We start from the raw sequence: 20,594 nt of genomic DNA on the forward strand, positions 1-20,594 counted from the left end.
CGTGGTTTTTTGAGCAATCACGATTGCTTATTGTTCTCACTTCTCATTTGACCGTTTTTGGTGTCCGTGCCTTTTTCAACTTGATCCAGAAGAATCAGCAGCACCACCGCCCACCGTCCTCTGCTGGCGGCGGCGGCGCGGCGCGGCTGCTCCGGTTTTGAGCTATCCGCTTCTCCTGGTCGGAGGCGTCCATGTCCTACACACACGCACGTTCACACACATGACTTCACACACATACACTCACACATGCTTACGTGCATACACACAGGTCTACGCACACACACAACCATGCACAAGTAACCGCCCAGGAGGAGAGGCAGACTTGGGGGGGGGGGGACAGGAGCCGTTTCTAGAAACAATAACTCCAATGAGTAGGGTCCTGTCTCAGTTCGTGATTGCGAAAAACATAATTTGAATTCAAAATTTCAGAATTCAAATTAATTTTCTTTTTTTCTTTTCTTCTTCTTTGGTAGATCGAAGTAAAACTTATACAAGCCTTGCGTCTTTCTCAAATTTTGCATGTGTTATTTCTGTCAGAAGGTTTGGCAACAAAGCAGTTTCGTCTGTTGTTTAATGCCTACTTCTTGCATGTCCAAAAACTTCGAAATGCCGACAAGAGAACACGTTTCTTGTGGCCTTTCTTATCATAATGTTACTGACATTTATGATGCTTTGGGAAATGCTTCACAATCAGGGTGAGTTTCTTTTTCCTGGTTTCAGTTTGTTTTAAATAACCCTTCTCTTTGCTTCTTTTGTTCGTAATTTAGTGCACAAAACAATGGAATCGAGTTGTGTTTAACTAATTATAGAGCAAGATCCATTTAAAAACATTTTTTAGCCAACGAGCACACACAAAAGTAGTTTCTTGTTTCTCATGTTTTGAACTAACCAATTATTATAAAGTGATTCTTTTTTAATGCAATTAAAGTTGGAATGAAAGCACGTGTTTCTGTCATTGTCCAAAAAAAGAAAAAATTATCCTTAGTTCACATTTTTTTTCTAGCATTTATCTCCGCCTCACATTATGGAGAACATCAGTTTCTTTCGATGTATTTTCATTCGCTTCATTTCATTCAAGTTTGATTTCTATAGAATTTTTTAACAACAAATCATAACTTGAGCCAGTCTTTCTTTCATTTCTTTTGTCAAACAAAATTATTATTATTTTTTTAAGCTTTTATATTTCCAAGGATTTTTTTAAAGCAAACTGACATGATTTTAGAACACTTTGAGTTTTTAAAAAATAATAATCTTCAACTGTCAAATGACTTTTGTTTTCTCATCTTTTAACTACTTGAAATTTTTATATTTAGCTATACTTTTATTGTTACACCCATTGCCCATCCAAGGTTTCGCAGAGAATTTCTTGGTGGTAAAGCTCATCAGAGACAAGGAGCATTTACAAGATCTGATTTAGTGTTGAGCAGTCATGGTAAAACTTCATTTTCTTTATTTTATATGTGTATTTTGTTTTTTCTATCTGAATATTGTACCCGTAGGTGGCTAGTCCACGGAAAAAGTGGGGGGTCAAACGAAATGTAGGGGTTAGGAGCAGTAGCGTAACTATGGGGTCTAGCGCCCCTGGCGAACTAAAAAAATTGCGCCCCCCTCTAGGGTTGCCCACATGGGAAGTTATCGGAGGTCATTGTGACCTCCCATTTAAAAAAAAAACATTTTGATTAATTAATTCGACAAATACAAAGCAGCATTGTATAATTTTTTCCTTATTTTCTTTTTTAGAATTGTTTTCAATGATGTCCAATTTTCCTTCTCGGGAGATTACACACTGGTGTGTAAAACTTAAGCAACAAGTGCGTTTTTTGTCATAACTCTAAGAGAAATCATCAGATTGACATAAAATTTGAATATGATGTTCAATATTTTGTACTTAAACGATGGTGACAAAATAATGCCGCAGAAATGAATAACAAAAAAAAAGGCTTTATTTGACATGAAGTGGCGTTACACATGATTGCCTGAAGAAGCGTATGTACAACTGGCAGATGTTCCCTAGTATGGGATATGCCCTCCCCTTGCTGCAATTGTTGCTTGGCATCGTCTCTTCATGCTAAGCACCAGATTATCCTGGAGTTCTTGGGGTAAACGTCTCCATTCCTCCTTTAACGTATCTTTCAGCTGATGGATGTTACCAGGAGGATACTGTCGTGTCGCAAGACGTCTCCATAATGCATCCCACACATGCTCTATGGGATTTAGATCGAGAGAGTAAGCTGGCCAATCCATTCGTCAGATATCTTCATTTTACAGTAGCTCTTGAACATTAGCAGCACGGTGTCATCCATAAAAATGAAGTCTGGTCCAATGGCCCCTCGGAGCAGATGCACATGGGGTAGGATTACCTCATTGTAGTAGCGACCTCCAGTTACAGAACCCTCGGTCGAAGATCTGAAGCTCAATCCGCCCGTTCAGCATAATGCCTGCCACCCCCAGAATGAGAACTCCAGGACCACCGTAACGATCTCTTTTCGCGATGTTATTGGGATGAAATCGAGCTCCAACCTCTCTCCAGATCTGCAGACATTGAGAATCGCTTGTAGCACTAAAACGACTCTCATCTGTGAAGAGGACACGACTCCATTGATGAGGTGTCCGGGTTTCGTGTTCTCTGCACAACTCTAAACGGTGCCGCCGATGGCTAACGTTTAAAGGTTTGCAGCGTTCAGTAGAGGTGCAGATTAGCGGTCGCCACTCGCCAATTGGCGACCAAAAATTTTCAATGGCTGCCAAAGATTTCAGCACCGATCACCACCGGGTGACCAAAGGGGAAAAAAATCCCCCCCCCCCCCCAAGTTGAAGTTATCGATTGCACTGTGCTTTCGGATCCAGTTTTTCATGCTGTGGTAGTCACTCGTCTAGACGCGACGTCACTTACTGACCTTCAAGAAAAGTTGAAATGTTGCCCCCTCTCCTCGCTGATTCGTTGACCACTTCCCGTTTGCTACACCTACACTGCGTTCGGGGCTTTTAGAGCATTGTTCGGGGAGGGGTGAAAACTGCTCCCCCCCCCCTGCGGTCCAGCAGACATGATCCCCGAACCCAATCAAGGTCAACATTGCAGCATCTGCAGTGCCTGAGGAGGGGAAACGTAAATACGGCGGCGTAGCTAATTCTGATGACTTTTTAAAAGGTTGAAAATGACGAGTAGAGGTAGCTCAAAGAGAATAAAAATTGGATACATCTTCCAAGACTTTATTTCAGTTCTTCAAAACGAAGACAACCAGCATCAAGTCAGTTCATTTTTTCATTATTATAGAATTTTTTTTTTTGGAAAGATTACTGTAACGTGTGTAACAAACTAAACATGGCACCAAATACATTATTTTTCAGCTGTATAATACGCTATCGATTTAAAAATCAATTTTTAGAAGTACCAAACTACTTTAAAGTGGCCGACTTACAACCGGTGTCATGAAACTTTTCAAGACTTGCTTCGCGAAAATCTGCTTACCTTGTTCCTTTTACATCTTGCGAATATTTTAATACAATATATTTTTTTCAATCTGAAAATATTTTGACAGATGCAGCGTTAAATTAGCTTATTTAATGTTTAATTTTCATGACTTTTTATTTAGGGAGCCATATTAAATTTGAAATCGTACTTCGTGCGAAAAATTGCACTTCGTGATTTAGATTTCAATCCTTTTACACTTTGTAAATATTAAAAATATTTTTTAAAATCGGAAGTTATTTTGCGCAGGCTAAATTTAATTAGCTTATTTCGTGTTTGATTTTAATGAATGGATTTATTTTTGGATCCATGCTTCCTTTGTAATCGTACTTCGCGGGGAACTGCACCTCGTGGTTGAGTTTTCAATACTTTTGCATCTTGTTCATTTCTTAATATTTTTGACAAATGAAAGTTATTTTGACGTATACTACCTTAGATTAGCTTGGTCTATGTTCCATTTTAATAAAAGAATTTTTGAAGCCACGCTTCCTTTGTAATCGTACTTTGCGGGGAATTGCACCTCGTGGTTGAGTTTTCAATCCCTTTGGATCTTGTACAGATTTTAATATTTTTGATAATCGGAAGTTATTTTGGCACAGGCTGCCTTAAATTAGCTTATTTTTATGTTTATTTTAAAGACTTGATTTATTTTTGGAATCGTGCTTTCTTTGTAATCGTACTTCGCGGATAACTATAACCACGTGTTTGAGTTTGAAATCCTTTTGCATCTTATACATATCTTAATATTTTTGACAGACGAAAGTTATTTAGACGAATAGAACCTTATATTAGTTGTTTTATGTTCTATTTTTATAAAGGAATTTATTTTTGAAGCCATGCTTCCTTTGTAACCGCACTTCGCAGGGAGTTGCACCTCGTCATTGAATTTTCAATCTTTTTGCATCATGTACAATTGTCTTCATATTTTTGATAAGCAAAAGTTATTTTGCTGTGTGCTACCTTAGATTAGCTTGTTTCATGTTCCATTTTCATAAAAGAATTTATTTTTGGAGCCATGCTAACTTTGGAATCGCACTTTGAGGATAATTGCATCTTGTGCTTTAGATTTCCTTTTGCATCTTGTACCAACATATTTTAATTTTTTTGGCAGTCGGAAGTTGTCAGCTTATTTTAAGTTTTATTTTAATAAATAATAAATGCAATTATTTTCGGAAACGTGCCGACATTGCACACCAGTTTTGCTAATCTTTTTGCATTTTTGAAATACTTCAGAAGTTTTGATAATTGAAAGTTATATTTTAATAACTAAAAAGTAATAAATCCTGTTCATATACTATTTTTACAAGCTTTATTTAATCAATTTAATTTTATCCTAAAATATTAAATCTAAACATATTTTTTTTTGCTGTTGAATTTGAAATGTATTATTTCTATAAACGATACTAAATGTCGTATGTTGATAGGCAGATTTATAGAGTAGTGGATAGCTACTTTATTAATTAGTTCAATTCTAATTCAGACTTTTAAAATAACCATTTGTTCGCAAACTACAAATATTTTTCTAGTTTGTTTTTGTTATGTGGTTTTGAATTTTAAAATTTGGTCCTACAAATTTAAATTTGCAAATATGTTGGCTAGGGGGATTCCATGAAAAGTGAAACCAGTAGGTCAAACAAATATTAGATTTTTAACTTAATGTGTTCCTCCATCCTATTTCAATCCAAATCATTCTCAGATTTCTTCAATAAGAGAAGGAAAATACTTACCAATCTTCACTGGTACTGATTTTTATTGTGCTAGGATTTTTAATACATAGATATATAAAATATATGTGCAGTGAAGCAGAGTTTATACGCTTTTGAAGGGACGGTATAAAAAAAGTATATAAGGGGGAAAACGTACAATAGGTATGCATTAAAATTTATTGGATTCTGCAGGGACCAATTCAAAAAATGTATCAAAGATAAATGTATAAACGGTGCTTTTCTGTATATATATGTGTGTGGGTGTATGTTTGGCTACCAAAAATTTGAAGTGGCTACCAAAGTTTTTGGTGTTGGTAGCCACAGGCTACCAAAGAAAAATACCAGTCTACACCTCTAGCGTTCAGGACCTCTAGCAAATAAGCCACCTTTGTGGAGGCGTCTGGCCATTGTAAATCTTGATACTTGTCGCCCTGTGGCTGTGCACAGTTGCTGAGATATGGCGCTCGCTGACTGAAAACGGTTTCTTTTCGCCTGTATGACAATGTAACAGTCATCTCTTGGTGTTGTTTTCCTTGGACGGCCACCACCAACCTTCCAAACAGCTGTACCAGTAGTTTTAAAGACATTCCAAGCACAAGAAGCAACGCTTTTGTTGATCCCAAACTCTTCGGCGACACTGGTCACACTACGCCCCTCCTCAAGCTTCCTAATAATTCTTCCTCGAGTAAAGTCGTCTAAATGATTTCTTGAAGACATGTTTCACAAAACAAATCACTTGCACTTGCAGCGAATGTCTTTAACTACAGTGCTCTTCATCCTTTTATCACAGCTTTAACCTTCGGGCGCCGACCCACAAGGTTTACATACACTTACATCACCTACGTTTTATTTCTAAAATTTGCATACAAATAGTCTTTCTACTGAATTATGTGCATATTATGCTGCAATTTCATGGCTATTTTATACTTTGTTGGGGAGCTGTGGCCAAAAAACCACTTGTTGCTTAAGTTTTGCACACCAGTGTATATACCCCTTCTAGCTCTTTTTCTTGTGAGTTTTTTTTTTATAATTTTTTATAGCATTTTTCAAATTCTATAATCAAAGAAACAAAATCTGATTGACTGATAAAAATATTTTTTAATCAGTCGAAATGCCGCCCCCTGGCGAAAGCCACTCCTGCCAACCCCTAGTTATGCTACTGGTTAGGAGGCTTGGCCCTGAAGCTGAGTTTTTTTTCTTTGCAAAATTGTTTTATGGTATAGGCTTTTAATGTTATTAATTAAATAACTTATAAAAATTGGTAATATGTCATCAAAAATCGGTACGGATGGCCACTGTAGACTTTTTCCTTCCGTTTCAAAGTTCCATAAGTACTTCTTCCTTGAAAAAAGTAGACTATTTTTATGATTTTTTAATATTTAAATTACAGGATTCGTACGCTCCATCAAAACTCCTCCAATACTCTTTCATTTAGGTTTTTTTTTGAAGGGCCCTTCAAACTCCTTCATTTTGGGTTTTAACTCCTCCTTTTTTAGTTCAAAGCTGCATAATCTTCATCTATAAGAGTAACTTAAAATACTTCTCTCAATAACTTAACTTTGCCACAAAGGCGAAGGTATTAAGAAAGACAATTTCAATGCAGTAATTTCATACATTTATTTTTTTCATAAAGATGTGATTTACAAATTGATCATTGTTAAGTCATAAACGTTGAAGGTGAAAACATTACTAAATGACTAAGACATTTCATTTCATAAGTTAACTAAAACATGCTTAAATGGTGCTTGGCTATTTTTTCAAGTGTTATGATATTTGTTTTTTCTTCCACCACACTCTCAGCAGCAAAAGTCAGTTTGTCTAATTATTATTCAACTATTTAAAAATACTTAAGTAGGTGTAATATGTTAAGTGATTATGTTAAAAAAACAATTGTTTAGTAAATCATAGTTATGATGATGTAAAAAGGGTTTTGATGTCGTGCTTTGAGGGGAAGACAGGTTCATGAAATTGTGACAAGGAAAGAGAGAGTGGCAAAAAAGTGACATTACACCGTTATCATAACACTATGTTTATAAAAAGTCATGACATTTGACAAAAGGAGGAGTAAGATGAAGTGCGAGTGAAAAAAAGTGTGGGGGGGGGGTCAAATATATTGAAAAAAAGTGAAATCGTTTATATATATATATGTTACCGTTAAAATATTTAATGTAGTTATTTTAAAGAATACCTAGTTATTCCATGAAATAACTGATGGTGTCCGTTAAAGTGTGTAATATGTTATTAATTTGAGTTTTTAACTAGTTATTCTATGAAATAACTAGGTATTCCATAAATTAACTAATGAGAGACAGTTAAAGTGTAAAATAAACCATTTATCTAAAATGAAATAACTAGGTATTCTATAAATAAACTAATGATAGACAACTAAAGTGAAAAAGAAGCAATTTATGTAATTTATGCAGAGTATAAATGGTATTTATGGAAACATACCGTGAAATCATTTATTACAACAAGGATTACTAAAATGACGCTTGGAATTACGGAGAACATTATTTCTGAAACAAAAACACTTTTTGTTGAGACACTGGGTTTAACACGAACATTTTGGAGGTAACACAGGAGTGGAAGGTAAATGGTATTTGTTGTGCAAGATATATGATATAAATTATTTTACACTTTAACAGTCTGCAGATCGTTATTCTATGAAATAACTAGTTAAACCATGAAATACAAGAGAGTTTTACACTTTAACAGACACGATCAGTTTTCCATGAAATAACTAGGCATTCTATAAAATAACGGATTTCATACTTTAACATATATATATGTACTAGCAGAACCCGGCAGACGTTGTCCTGCCTATAGATACATATTTTATCTCCATATGGTGGGTGTGTTGGCATTAAAACGTTGGTTATTCATTCATTTAATTTTCAAGCACGAAGGTATTTATTCTTTAATATTTCAGACTGTTAACTATGTAATCGAACGAACTTTGAGTAAAAGTAATCTTTTATTCTCATCTAGCTTAAGGCAAGTGGATATACAATATTTTTGATTTTCTGATTTGGTGTATAAATGTACAGACAATTTGGTGTTCCTACTCTGGAGCAAGCCACATATAGCTGTCCATGCGAAAAATATGGATTCGCTAAATGTAGTCCGGCAACGCGCAGCGACTGCCCCTGAGCTTTGTTGATCGTTATTGCGAAAGCGAGGCGCACAGGAAATTGTAGTCGTTTGAAAGTGAAGGGCAAATCAGTAGGAATCATAGGAATGCGCGGAATCAGCACATCTTCACCCTTACATTTGCCATTAATTATTGTTGCATCAATCACGTTCGGCATCAGTTTTTTCACGGAAAGTCTGGTTCCATTGCATAACTTTGGCGTGTTGAGATTTCGTAGAAGCAATATTGGTGAACCGATTTTTAGCCTAAGTTTGTGGGGTGGAACTTCAGGTGGTTCCAATGAATTGAGAAACTCCACTGGATAATTAACAGCTTGATCTTCTTCTATGACTGTATCAATGGATTTGTATTCCATAATTGCACCAGGAAGTTTCAACTGAATCATGTTATTGATTCGATTGACGTCATCATTCTTTGAGGCTAAGATAGCACGTTCGCAAAGCCAATCGTGATTCCTGAAATTGTTTATAATGTTCGGGAAAACGTTTTTCTCAAGATCTTCTATTGATGACTGCAGTTGGCAGAAGTTCGGTGGGAACGATATCTCCTGTGTTGCTGGATCAACAGGAAGTTTTGCCGTCGCCCATGTCCAAAAGTTGTTTGGCAAACGTTGCTGCAAAATCATCTCTAAGTAAATGCACACGCATATTAGTCGACAGTGTAATTTTCTTCACATGTCTCCAGAGAGCTGAATTTTTCAGGCATGCTGCCAGTTCGTCTGCTGGTGTTGATCTTGGCATAACGGGCAAAGTTTGACGGAAATCACCCGCGAGAAGTACTACAGTTCCACCCATCGGACGCTGATCGTTTCGGAAATCTCGCAAAGTACGGTCAAGCGCCTCAAGTCCTTTTTTATGGACCATGGTACATTCATCCCAAATAATGAGTCGGCATGTTTTCAGCACAGTTGCCATTCCACATGTTTTTCCGATATTACAAAGGGGGTGTGCAGCTAGGTTTAAATTCAACGGCAGCTTAAGAGCCGAATGCGCAGTGCGTCCTCCATCGAGAAGTGTTGCTGCAATTCCCGATGACGCCAAAGCCAATGCAATATCATTTTTCATTCGGATTTCAGCGAGTACCAAATTGAGTAAAAATGTTTTTCCTGTGCCTCCTGGTGCATCAAGGAAAAGGATTCCCCCATTTCTACTTCGCACATGCTCCATAACTGTGACGTACGCGAGTCGCTGATCATTTGTCAGTAGCTTTTTCTGAGTCTCAACATTAATTTGCAACACGTTGACCTCATACTGTTTTTCCCGTAATACGTCACTATCGACTACATTGATGCTAGTACGTCTAGGAGAAAATAGCCCTAGTTGATTTAGGTTTTTTTTTGCTAATTGAGATACACATATCTTCGAGTGATATTAGTGCTGCATTGAAAATGTCTTCTGAATACTGTATATCCAGGTTGCTGGCTCTGCATGCTTGAAGCAGTATGTCTTCACTCATACTCTCTTTGTGTTTCTCCCAAAGATCTTTCGGACCTGAAGGAGCACAGGTTGTCAAAATAATGGCAAATAGAGTTCGAATTTGGTCAGCACGCCGTGTTTCAGAGGCTTCTGTTAATGTATTGTCCCAGTGATGATCATTTTCAAGCATTCCAAGTTTTAAACAAACTTCTCTATATGTCTGATACTCCTGACCATCTATGGTTTTGATTGCTTGGAACGATGTTGATCCTTTGATCATGTGAAGCAGCATTCGTAAATAGTAGCATTCACCATGATTTGGGTGAACAGTATACATGCGGCCCAACGTGCCAGTAGAAAGTATTCCAGATATCGAAGAATGTCTTGCACCTCGTTTTCTTCTGCTAAACGTTTTTGTTGATTGGTTCCAAGTGTAATACTGCGGGACTTCGTGATAAAGCAATGTTTTAGCGAATTCATCAGTTGAACACAGTTGGAAAAAAGCGGTCAATGTTGTGTTCGGTGGACTTGCAGCTCTCTGGTGTGCATTCTCTTCCGTAAAGTAGACTCGTTGGCCATTTTCCAAGTGAACACTGAGATGCACAACAGCAGGAAACCTTTCATGAATGTCAAAAACCAAATATTCGCCACACAGCTTCGTTACTGCTTATATAACGTCCCATCTGAAATTGGTCGACTTCATTGATGGGTGCATTGGGATTTGCAAGCCCGAAAACTGCCATATCACTACCTTTATTCACATATTTACATATGCATTTAATTGACTTCACTGAATTGCAGGACTCTACATTGATATGCGCGTTGAATGATTTTGAAAGCACATAATAAGGCACAATCCATTTGTTATTAATTTTTATATCAACGTTATTGATTTTGATAGTTGTTGTATACCCTCCGTCATCAGGTTTTCGTCATCTGTACAGCGTATAACCATCGCCACCGGTTTGTGTTTCTTTTAACAGCTGACGTGGATAAGTTTTGGTGCATCTACCGTCTTTCATGCATGGCGAATGAGGGTTGTGGGGCCCACATGGGCCATGTATCATATTCTTTTTGATAATTTCAAATAGCTCAGGATCTTCTTCTGGGTTTGGTAGTTCAGCACTAATGAAGTCGTCGATTTGAGTTGGAACAATTTTTTCCACCAACCAAATTAAGACATGAGCGTGTGGTAAACCTCTCTTCTGCCATTCAACCGAATACATCCAACAGCGAGTTTCTCCATATATATGATTTTTAGTGATGATATTCATGAAGCGGATCAATTTTTGCTTAAAAACTCTCGCAATGACATCATGTCGATGAGACGATTGCTGGCCAGGCAGAAGTAAGTCTTTTATTTCAACCCAAGATGGGTTACATGTGAACGTTATAAATAGATTTGGGTGCCCATATTTGCGAACATATGTTAAAGCATCCTGAGCATATTCGTGCATATGCCTTGGACTTCCAGTATACGTTGCCGGAAGTATAACCATTTGTCCAATGTCAGCAACTTTTTTTTCCATTCGCGATTGTATCGCGTAAATGAATGTACTCTTCGGCTCGGAGCTTTGATTGATTGTAGCGAATGTAATCGAGTCGTTCACTTTCGACTTTAGCGTACATATCAACGATGAATTGTTGAAAAAGCTGCCGACAGTTCAGGATATGATTGGATTGTTGGGCGCGAATCATTATACGGGATGCATAAAAATCCATACAACTAACTTTTTTCGTTGTGGTAGCGCCAGTGGTGGGATTTGTTTGATACAATTCAAAATGATATCCATCTTCTCCTCGAGGAAACAGAATTGGATATTGAAGTGCATCGTACGATCGGTGTGTTTCAGCAACACGTTGCTTCGTTTGATCTTGTTTGCAGATGACGATCTCTCGCCAGATAATCTCTATCCCGACAATTACAGCTACTACTTCAGGTGCCATCGGAGCATTAAATCTCCTTTCATGCTCATTGGACGGCCTTTTATCTGCCCTGATAATTACTTTGAAATCGTCAGATCTCACACCATCCAATGCAGATTTAAAATCTCCGATCAAGCTGTTGTGTTCGTGGAATAACTCTCGTAAATCAGCAATAATATTGCGATCTGTAGCAACACTTAATGTACATCGTCGTTCAATTTCGGTCTCTACATTATCCATAAAATAAATTTGTAAAAATTTGGGATTTTCCTCTGGCATTGGAAGAAGGGAACCAATTTGATGATAGACCTGGCCTTGTACTTTAAATGTGGGAATGAAATTATTATATCGTACAATATTTGTAGCTCCAAATGATGTCATTTGAAAGCACGAGTTATATTTACGAATATGTTGTAGGAAGTGTTTCGACTTCCGTGTAATTCCAGTCACGTAGGTTAGAAGTGGCTCTGGTGGTTCAGCAAGCGGTGGCAAATTTACTTTGCCATTGGAGCAACACATACCAGGAGTCTCTTTTTGAAATTTCAAAGCGCGACAATGTACGCAAATTGTAGACATTGGACCAATGACAACATCGCGATGCATTTTGTAATCAAAGTCCTTGTTGTAGTTAAATGCCGCTTTCTTGAGATCTGTTCTAGTTTCTGTTTGAGAGTACAGTAAGCGTTCATTTCCCGTCGTGCGTCTCGCTCTTCTGGGGATTCAGCAGCTCTTGAAGTAGAAACTCTAATTCTCAGGTCTTCCAGCCTTGCATCTTTCTCTTCAGATGTTTCAATAGCTCTTGAAGTGGAAGCTCTGATCCGTTCACTTTCCAGGCGTGCCTCTCTCTCTTTAAATGTTTCCGCAACTCTGCTCGCAGAGATTTGCAATGCTTTTCTAGAGTATCTACCAATGCTTACTTTTTTACGGGGCATTTCAAATGATAACTTACTATTTAGAAGCTAATTTTTCTTTAAAATAGTAAAACGATATTTTTTAACGTTGGAAGATACAAATGTTTACTTCTCAAAGAAATATTAAAGTCACTTTGAGGACGAAACTAAGCTTGACAACAATGGCGGACACATTGAAATTTTTAATCTTAAGGATGATAATAATGCGTAAATTTGAAAAAAAAAAACTGAAAAAATTTATCAAATCGAAAAAGTAATATATCATTTTGAAGTGGAAAAAATGCCAGAAGAATGGTTGCTCTCTAGTAATCGGATGGCATGACTTTTAGGAAATATTCGTCTATACGTATAACCATCTGAAAATTTACTAACAACATATCTCTTACGAAAAAGCGAGTTCCATAAATTTTGAAAACATCAACAACAGAACGTGTAAGAAAATAATTACATTTTTGGCAAGGCTGAAATCAATTTGAGTGTCCCATTCAGCGTTGAATTTATACCATTCCGGACGGCATTAAAATAATTTTCAATATTGATGCATATTATGAAAAACAATACGGGTGTAAAGTAAAGTATTTTTAAATAAGACTAAGCTACTCTACTTTTTAAACACATAAAACGTTCAAAATCTGGATACTTATGAAGTGGAAAAAACGTTCAGATTTGAGTTAGAATGAGGGTTTCAGTTTTAAAATATCGTCAACAGTTCCTCTAAAAATATCTATCTGAATAAGGAAAGTAGTCATCCCCCCCCCCCTCCCTTCGGAATAAGAAAAATTTTCAAAATAACATCAACATTCTGTTTTTGGTTTTGGTTTATCCCCAGTTTTACCGACACTTCAAACTTCCTCCCGCCTTTAATATTTTAATATATCAAAAGGTATGATTAAATCAGAAAACGGGGGGAGGGGGAAGAAATGTCGGCTAAACTGGGAAGACGCCTTTTTTTAACCCCAGCAGAATAGGCACAATAGCTTCAAAAAAATTCCCTTTTTAATGAATTCTCGAAACGTCATCTTAGAATATCTACGTCAGTCCCTCAAAATCAAAATCAGCATCAACCATTCTGAAATAACGATAACGGCTCATCTAAAAATCTCCATTACATTAAAATTAATAGTAAAAATCTTCATTAATACAGCTAAAATCCATGTCTTCAGTCGGCTAACAAAAATTAAAACGGTTTGTTACTAATTTTCGTCAAAAGGATATTGTCGCCAAAACATGAGATACTTCTAGTCACCATAACATGGAGCTAAACATTTTCATCCAAAATGTTTCCAAAATGAGTAGTAAAATTTGGCGATTGTTTGAAAATGTGCAAAAAGAAAAATTTATGGAAGTTTTTGTGCTCTTTAATGGATTTGTTTAATTTAGTTTATGGTGGATTATTTTACATCTCGAAAAAAGTTTTAAAGATTCTTTTAATGGCGATATTTTGTTTACATGGTGAAAGCTGAAAAACATTGGCTTCAAAAACAGCGACAGTTGAAAAAATTGCACAAATGTATTCGCATAAGCTACTGAAATCTTTGCAAAGAGTTTGGCGAGATTTCTACTGGTAGATTGGATTATGAGTCTGATCAGCACAAATAATAAAAATATAACAATAATTTCATTAAAGTTCCATTTAAATGGAAAATAATCAGCCAAATCCTTTTATTATCAGCCAATCTTGTGAAAAAACGTTGATTTAAGATTTGACTTGAGAAAAGCCTCGAACAGTCACACGAAACGCAAAATATTGAAGAGTACAACAATTATAGCTATCAACTGAGAGTTGAGATGATACACTAAATAATGAATTGGGTTGAGGAGAGCCTTCGAACATGGAACGAAAAAAGCTCATATCTCGTTTTTCATACAACTTAGAACTTTCTAACAGATGCCATCTTCAGCAGAAAAATAAGCGCTTTCGATGGACACATAATTTTAATATGTGCACGTATTTTTTCACCGTCATATTGGAGCATTTATGCGAAAATTTGGACAATTAGAATAAAAAAGGAACCATCATTCGGATTTTTTTCGAACTAATCTACAAACCTGCCCAGTACCAAAAAGAACAAACGGTGAAAGTTTCAGCCAAATCTGCCGGGTAGTTTCTGAGATCTTAGGGAACAAATTTACCAAACTCCACTTTTATATATATAGATAAGGACAGCCCATTAGTACTCCTTCAAAACTCTTTCCTTTTATTTCTGAAATTGAGTATGAACCCTGAATGCATAGGTGTAAAAAAGTAGCTTTATTGTGTACGGGAAAAATAAGGTACTTGCGCACCTGAAAGTCGGAGGGAAATCACGGAAAGAGATCTTCAAAAATTTGCAGATATAATTACTTTACATTCGTAAACATACGGTATGTCGTACAACATATAAATCCATTCAGCTTACTATTAAAATTAAGATAAGTTCTCTAACTATTCAATAAGTTTTTAAGATTTATAAATATGTTATAATGCTTAGACAAGATGTGATTTTGTTTTATCTCAATCAAAAAATCACATCTTTGACAAGATGTGATTTTGTTTTTTATGTTTGCTTTGCTTAAAGAAGATGATTTCCATCATCATGTACATTTTTAGTGTAAAATAATGTGTTGAAGAATTACTCTTCTTAACTATATCAGTCACGGCGTACAAGAAAAACTGCAAATTTGTATTTTATTCTTAACTAATTTTTGAGTAAAAGCAATATTGCAAGAGTGAAAGAGGGATCTATGTAGTTTTATAATGCAGTGTAGTTAAATTTAGAGCAATACATTTTTAAAATGCGAAATTAATTTCTAAAAATAATATCAACTGATTTTAATTAATGATTTTGTTTAAAAAATCACAAATCTGATTCAAATCTGATTTTTTTTTGAGCAATCACGATTGCTTATTGTTCTCATTTGACCGTTTTTGGTGTCCGTGCCTTTTTCAACTTGGACCAGAAGCCGCTGCAGCACCACCGTCCTCTGCTGGCGGCGCGGCGCGGCTGCTCCGGTTTTGAGCTATCCGATCTCCTGGTCAGAGGCGTCCATGTCCTACACACACGCACGTTCACACACATACACACACACGACTTCACACACATACACACACATACACTCGCACACGCCTACGTGCATACACACAGGTCTACGCACACACACAACTAATGCACACGTGACCGCCCAGGAGGAGAGGCAGACTTGGGGGGGGGGGGGGACAGGAGCCGTTTCTAGAAACAATAACTCCAATGAGTAGGGTCCTGTCTCAGTTCGTGATTGCGAAAAACATAATTTGGATTCAAAATTTCAGAATTCAAATTAATTTTCTTTTTTTTTTTTTTCAAATCAAATGATTTAAATCAAGCTGATTTAAATCAACGAACCCTGCAAAAGACTGATATAGGTATTCCTGTGTAAAATTAATATTTTATTCTGGGAGAACTGAATCCTATGAGTGATGGAAAGTTACATGCAGGAGTCGTGGAAAATCATGGATTTCAAAACTCATATATGTAGCGGATACTCTGAAACTAAGCTATCTCGTATTTTATTCTGCACTAGTGGTACCCGCACGGCTTCGCCCATAATAGAAAAATTAAAAGGTCTTTTGGTTCGCCTGTATTTAAAAAAAATGTATTGTGAATTTTCTCGTCAGTTGGCTTGTACTCATGTTACGGTTCCACGTTATGATAATTTCGTATCTCGCCAATTGGCTTGTGCCCATGTTACGGTTCCACGTTATGATAGTTTCGTAATTTATGATAGTTTTTTTCTTAAAATTTGAATAAAAAAAGAACCACATCGAATTTTCGAAAAATCGCTTCGAGGTGCACACCCCCATGCTACATACTAACTTTGTGCCAAATTTCATGAAAATCGGCCGAACGGTTTAGGCGCTATGCGCGTCACAGACATCCAGACATCCTCCGGACAGAGAGACTTTCAGCTTTATTATTAGTAAAGAAGAAAAGAAAAGAAGAAAGTTAAAGAAGTAAAGAAAAGAAAGATAATTTTCAGAACAAATTCTTTCCCATTTTTTTAAATTTCTGTGAAAAATGGGCTTAAAATTGGAATAGAAAAAGAACAAAATCGAATTTTCGAAAAATCGCTTCGAGGTGCACACCCCCATGCTACATACTAACTTTGTGCCAAATTTCATGAAAATCGGCCGAAGGGTTTAGGCGCTATGCGCGTCACAGACATCCTACAGACATCCTCCAGACATCCAGACATCCTCCGGACAGAGAGACTTTCTGCTTTATTATTAGTAAAGAAGAAGAAAAGAAAAGAAGAAAGTTAAAGAAGTAAAGAAAAGAAAGATAATTTTCAGAACAAATTCTTTCCCATTTTATTAAATTTCTGTGAAAAATGGGCTTAAAATTTTAATAGAAAAAGAACAAAATCGAATTTTCGAAAAATCGTTTCGAGGTGCACACCCCCATGCTACATACTAACTTTGTGGCAAATTTCATGAAAATCGGCCGAACGGTTTAGGCGCTATGCGCGTCACAGACATCCTACAGACATCCAGACATCCTCCGGACAGAGAGACTTTCTGCTTTATTATTAGTAAAGAAGAAGAAAAGAAAAGAAGAAAGTTAAAGAAATAAAGAAAAAAAAAGATAATTTTCAGAACAAATTCTTTCCCATTTTATTAAATTTCTGTGAAAAATGGGCTTAAAATTGGAATAGAAAAAGAACAAAATCGAATTTTCGAAAAATCGCTTCGAGGTGCACACCCCCATGCTACACACTAACTTTGTGCCAAATTTCATGAAAATCGGCCGAACGGTTTAGGCGCTATGCGCGTCACAGACATCCAGACATCCTACAGACATCCAGACATCCTCCGGACAGAGAGACTTTCAGCTTTATTATTAGTAAAGAAGAAAAGAAAAGAAGAAAGTTAAAGAAGTAAAGAAAAGAAAGATAATTTTCAGAACAAATTCTTTCCCATTTTATTAAATTTCTGTGAAAAATGGGCTTAAAATTGGAATAGAAAAAGAACAAAATCGAATTTTCGAAAAATCGCTTCGAGGTGCACACCCCCATGCTACACACTAACTTTGTGCCAAATTTCATGAAAATCGGCCGAACGGTTTAGGCGCTATGCGCGTCACAGACATCCAGACATCCTCCGGACAGAGAGACTTTCAGCTTTATTATTAGTAAAGAAGAAAAGAAAAGAAGAAAGTTAAAGAAGTAAAGAAAAGAAAGATAATTTTCAGAACAAATTCTTTCCCATTTTATTAAATTTCTGTGAAAAATGGGCTTAAAATTGGAATAAAAAAAGAACAAAATCGAATTTTCGAAAAATCGCTTCGAGGTGCACACCCCCATGCTACACACTAACTTTGTGCCAAATTTCATGAAAATCGGCCGAACGGTTTAGGCGCTATGCGCGTCACAGACATCCAGACATCCTACAGACATCCTCCAGACATCCTCCGGACAGAGAGACTTTCTGCTTTATTATTAGTAAAGATAAATATGTTTGATGTACCTAGTCAATGTCGGTACAGGGCTGTCCCGACGGGGGCGAGCGGGCAATCGCCCCGGGCGCCGCGAAATGAGGGGGCACCGCAAGGCGCCCCTCGTTTTGACGGAACACGACGACATTCACACGAAAATGACATTTTCACGAGGGGCGCTTTGTGGCGCCCCTCAGCATATAAAATTAGGGGCGCTGCAAGGCACGTGTATTTCCGTATTATCATTTCGTGTGTCATAGACACACAAAATAGGGAATCATTGCAATGATTCTCTATTTTTTCCTAGGGCAAGAAATTATTCCTCTCTCTCTAAATCTCTAAAACATTCGTTTCCTTTGTATCATTGAAGCAGATACAACAGGGGTCTGGCCAGAGCAAGTTTGGGTCCGTTAACGGACCCTTCACAAAAATCCGATCAACCAAAACGGACCTTTCACAAAAATCCAATCAACCAAAACGGACCTTTCACAAAATCCCGATCAACCAAAACAGACCCTTCACAAAATTCTGATAAACAAAAACGGATCTTTCACAAATTGTTTATTGAAAGAGCAAATCTGAGATTAAAATAATACAGCATATTTCCTGTATAAAAACGATAATGGTTGGAAACTTTTTTAAAGTTAAATTAGAGGAATCAACCTATACAAAATCAGCTAATTTCGCAAAAGAAAAAAAAAATCGGCACTCTTGTGATGCTCCTTGGGGGCAAGCCATAAATAATTACTACGGCCAAATAAATATAATGCCTGTTGCTGGTTTCTTTGAAAGAAATTAACAGCTGAAAGTCAGTTTGGTTTATAATTTTGCTTGTTTGTTTTATGCAGCGGTGTTGTTGTAAACTTCTTTGAAAAAGCGTCAACATTCTCTGAATAGGCCTAGTAAGCATTTTTCTCCCCACTCATGATTTAATAATCAATAATATACAGCGAAATGAACTTAGAACTGCAAAGGGTAGTAGGGGGGGGGGGGGATGTGATCGCTTCAGATAGGGTTACCAAATTCAAAGCGGTGCGATGTTTAACTGTTTATCGCCACTTAGCATCTGGTGGTGCGATGTTAAACTGTTATTTTGGGAGAAAGTTATATGGGGTTTGATTTTTCGATGCTAAAAAGGATAATTAACTTAAAATAAACTCTTTTATTTACCGTTTTTTTTTCTATAGATGCCTACATTTTGAAAAACGAAATCTTTTTACATCCGATATGAGAATCATATTTCATTCTTTTTTCAAGCTAACTTCGCTTTATTAGGATGCAAATAAAGGAAAAGGATTCTTTATTTTTGTAAGAAAGCTTATTTCAGGTTTTTAAAGCGGAATTCCATTTTCTTTTATGAGTCAATAATGAAAATGCTGAATCGATCGTTTATTTTTTATTTTATTTATTTATTATTATTATTATTTTTGCTTCAACTGTGTCCAGATATTAATGATATGTTTATCATAGGGCTCTAAAATGCAATTCTAAAATAATTTTATCCAAAATATTTATTCTACAAGCCAGGGGCGTAGCTAAGGGGGGGGTTTTGGGGACAAAACCCCCCCCGAAACGTTAGTCTCAAAAAAAAAGAGAAAAAGAAGAGAGATGAGAAAGAAGAAAAAAAGAAGAAAAGGAAAAAATTCCAAGCGATTATATATATATATATATATATATATATATATATATTATGTATATATATTATATATATATATATAATATATATATATATATATATATATATATATATATATATATATATATATATATATATATAAAAGAAGTAACCCCCCCCCGAAAGTCGGGTCTAGCTACGCCACTGCTACAAGCCGTTTTTATACTTTTGATGCCTTCCTTCACTTTGAGGATTGCAATCTCTTTGCATCTGCTATGGGAATCTGATTTTTCGCATTTTCGATGTTTAGTACGCTTAGTTAAGTAAACAAATAAATTTTTTTTTTTTTTTTTTTGTAAAAATCATGGAATTTGTAAGTTTTAAACGAAATTCTGTGCTCTTAAACAGTGTCTTGGGTTAAAAATTTAAATGCCCCCCGACTGAATTTTTTTTTCTTACAGTTGTTTTAAATACTATATAAATAACATTTCTAGTATAATTTAACATGATGTAGAATGGTAGATAAATATTGATACTTGAGGGGTGCCCATCTCCCAGTGAGCGATGCCTCTCCCCCCCCCCCCCCCAAATACTAGAAAAGCACTAAAGAATGATATTCTCAACAGAAAAGAGGGAAAACACTCAACTTTAAGTGTCAATGATGCAGTTTCCACCATCTCAAGAGTCTAAACTTTCGTTTTTTCAAAAAAAAAAAAAATTTTTTTTGCAAAATTATTTGATTTTTTACAAAAGTATTTGATTTTTCACAAAATTATTTGATTTTTCACAAAAAACGGACCCTGTGAAAAATCCTGGACAGACCCCTGTACAATTTTTGGGAATACAACTGTTTAGAATCAAACAAAAGGTACTTTGTCTAGTTCCCACCAAATTTGCTTGAATTCTGCCCCTGCGTGCAGTGACGTAACCATAAAAAAGTTTTAAGGGAAC

At 36.3% G+C, this 20,594-nt stretch overlaps 1 protein-coding gene across 2 annotated transcripts in view; it reads left to right on the plus strand.

Moving 5' to 3' along the window:
- The first annotated feature begins 569 nt into the window (after positions 1–569).
- The window catches only part of LOC129230694 (protein arginine N-methyltransferase 5-like), a 77,064-nt gene continuing 57,039 nt past the window's right edge, over positions 570–20,594 (plus strand). For both annotated transcript variants that reach the window (XM_054865113.1, XM_054865114.1), the window contains exons 1-2: positions 570–695; positions 1,314–1,432. In XM_054865113.1, the coding sequence (XP_054721088.1) occupies positions 574–695; positions 1,314–1,432 (241 nt within the window). In that variant the 5' untranslated portion in view covers positions 570–573. The remainder of the gene's footprint in view (positions 696–1,313; positions 1,433–20,594) is intronic.

The sequence above is a fragment of the Uloborus diversus genome, chromosome 9 (assembly GCF_026930045.1).
Source record: "Uloborus diversus isolate 005 chromosome 9, Udiv.v.3.1, whole genome shotgun sequence".
NCBI lineage: Eukaryota > Metazoa > Arthropoda > Arachnida > Araneae > Uloboridae > Uloborus > Uloborus diversus.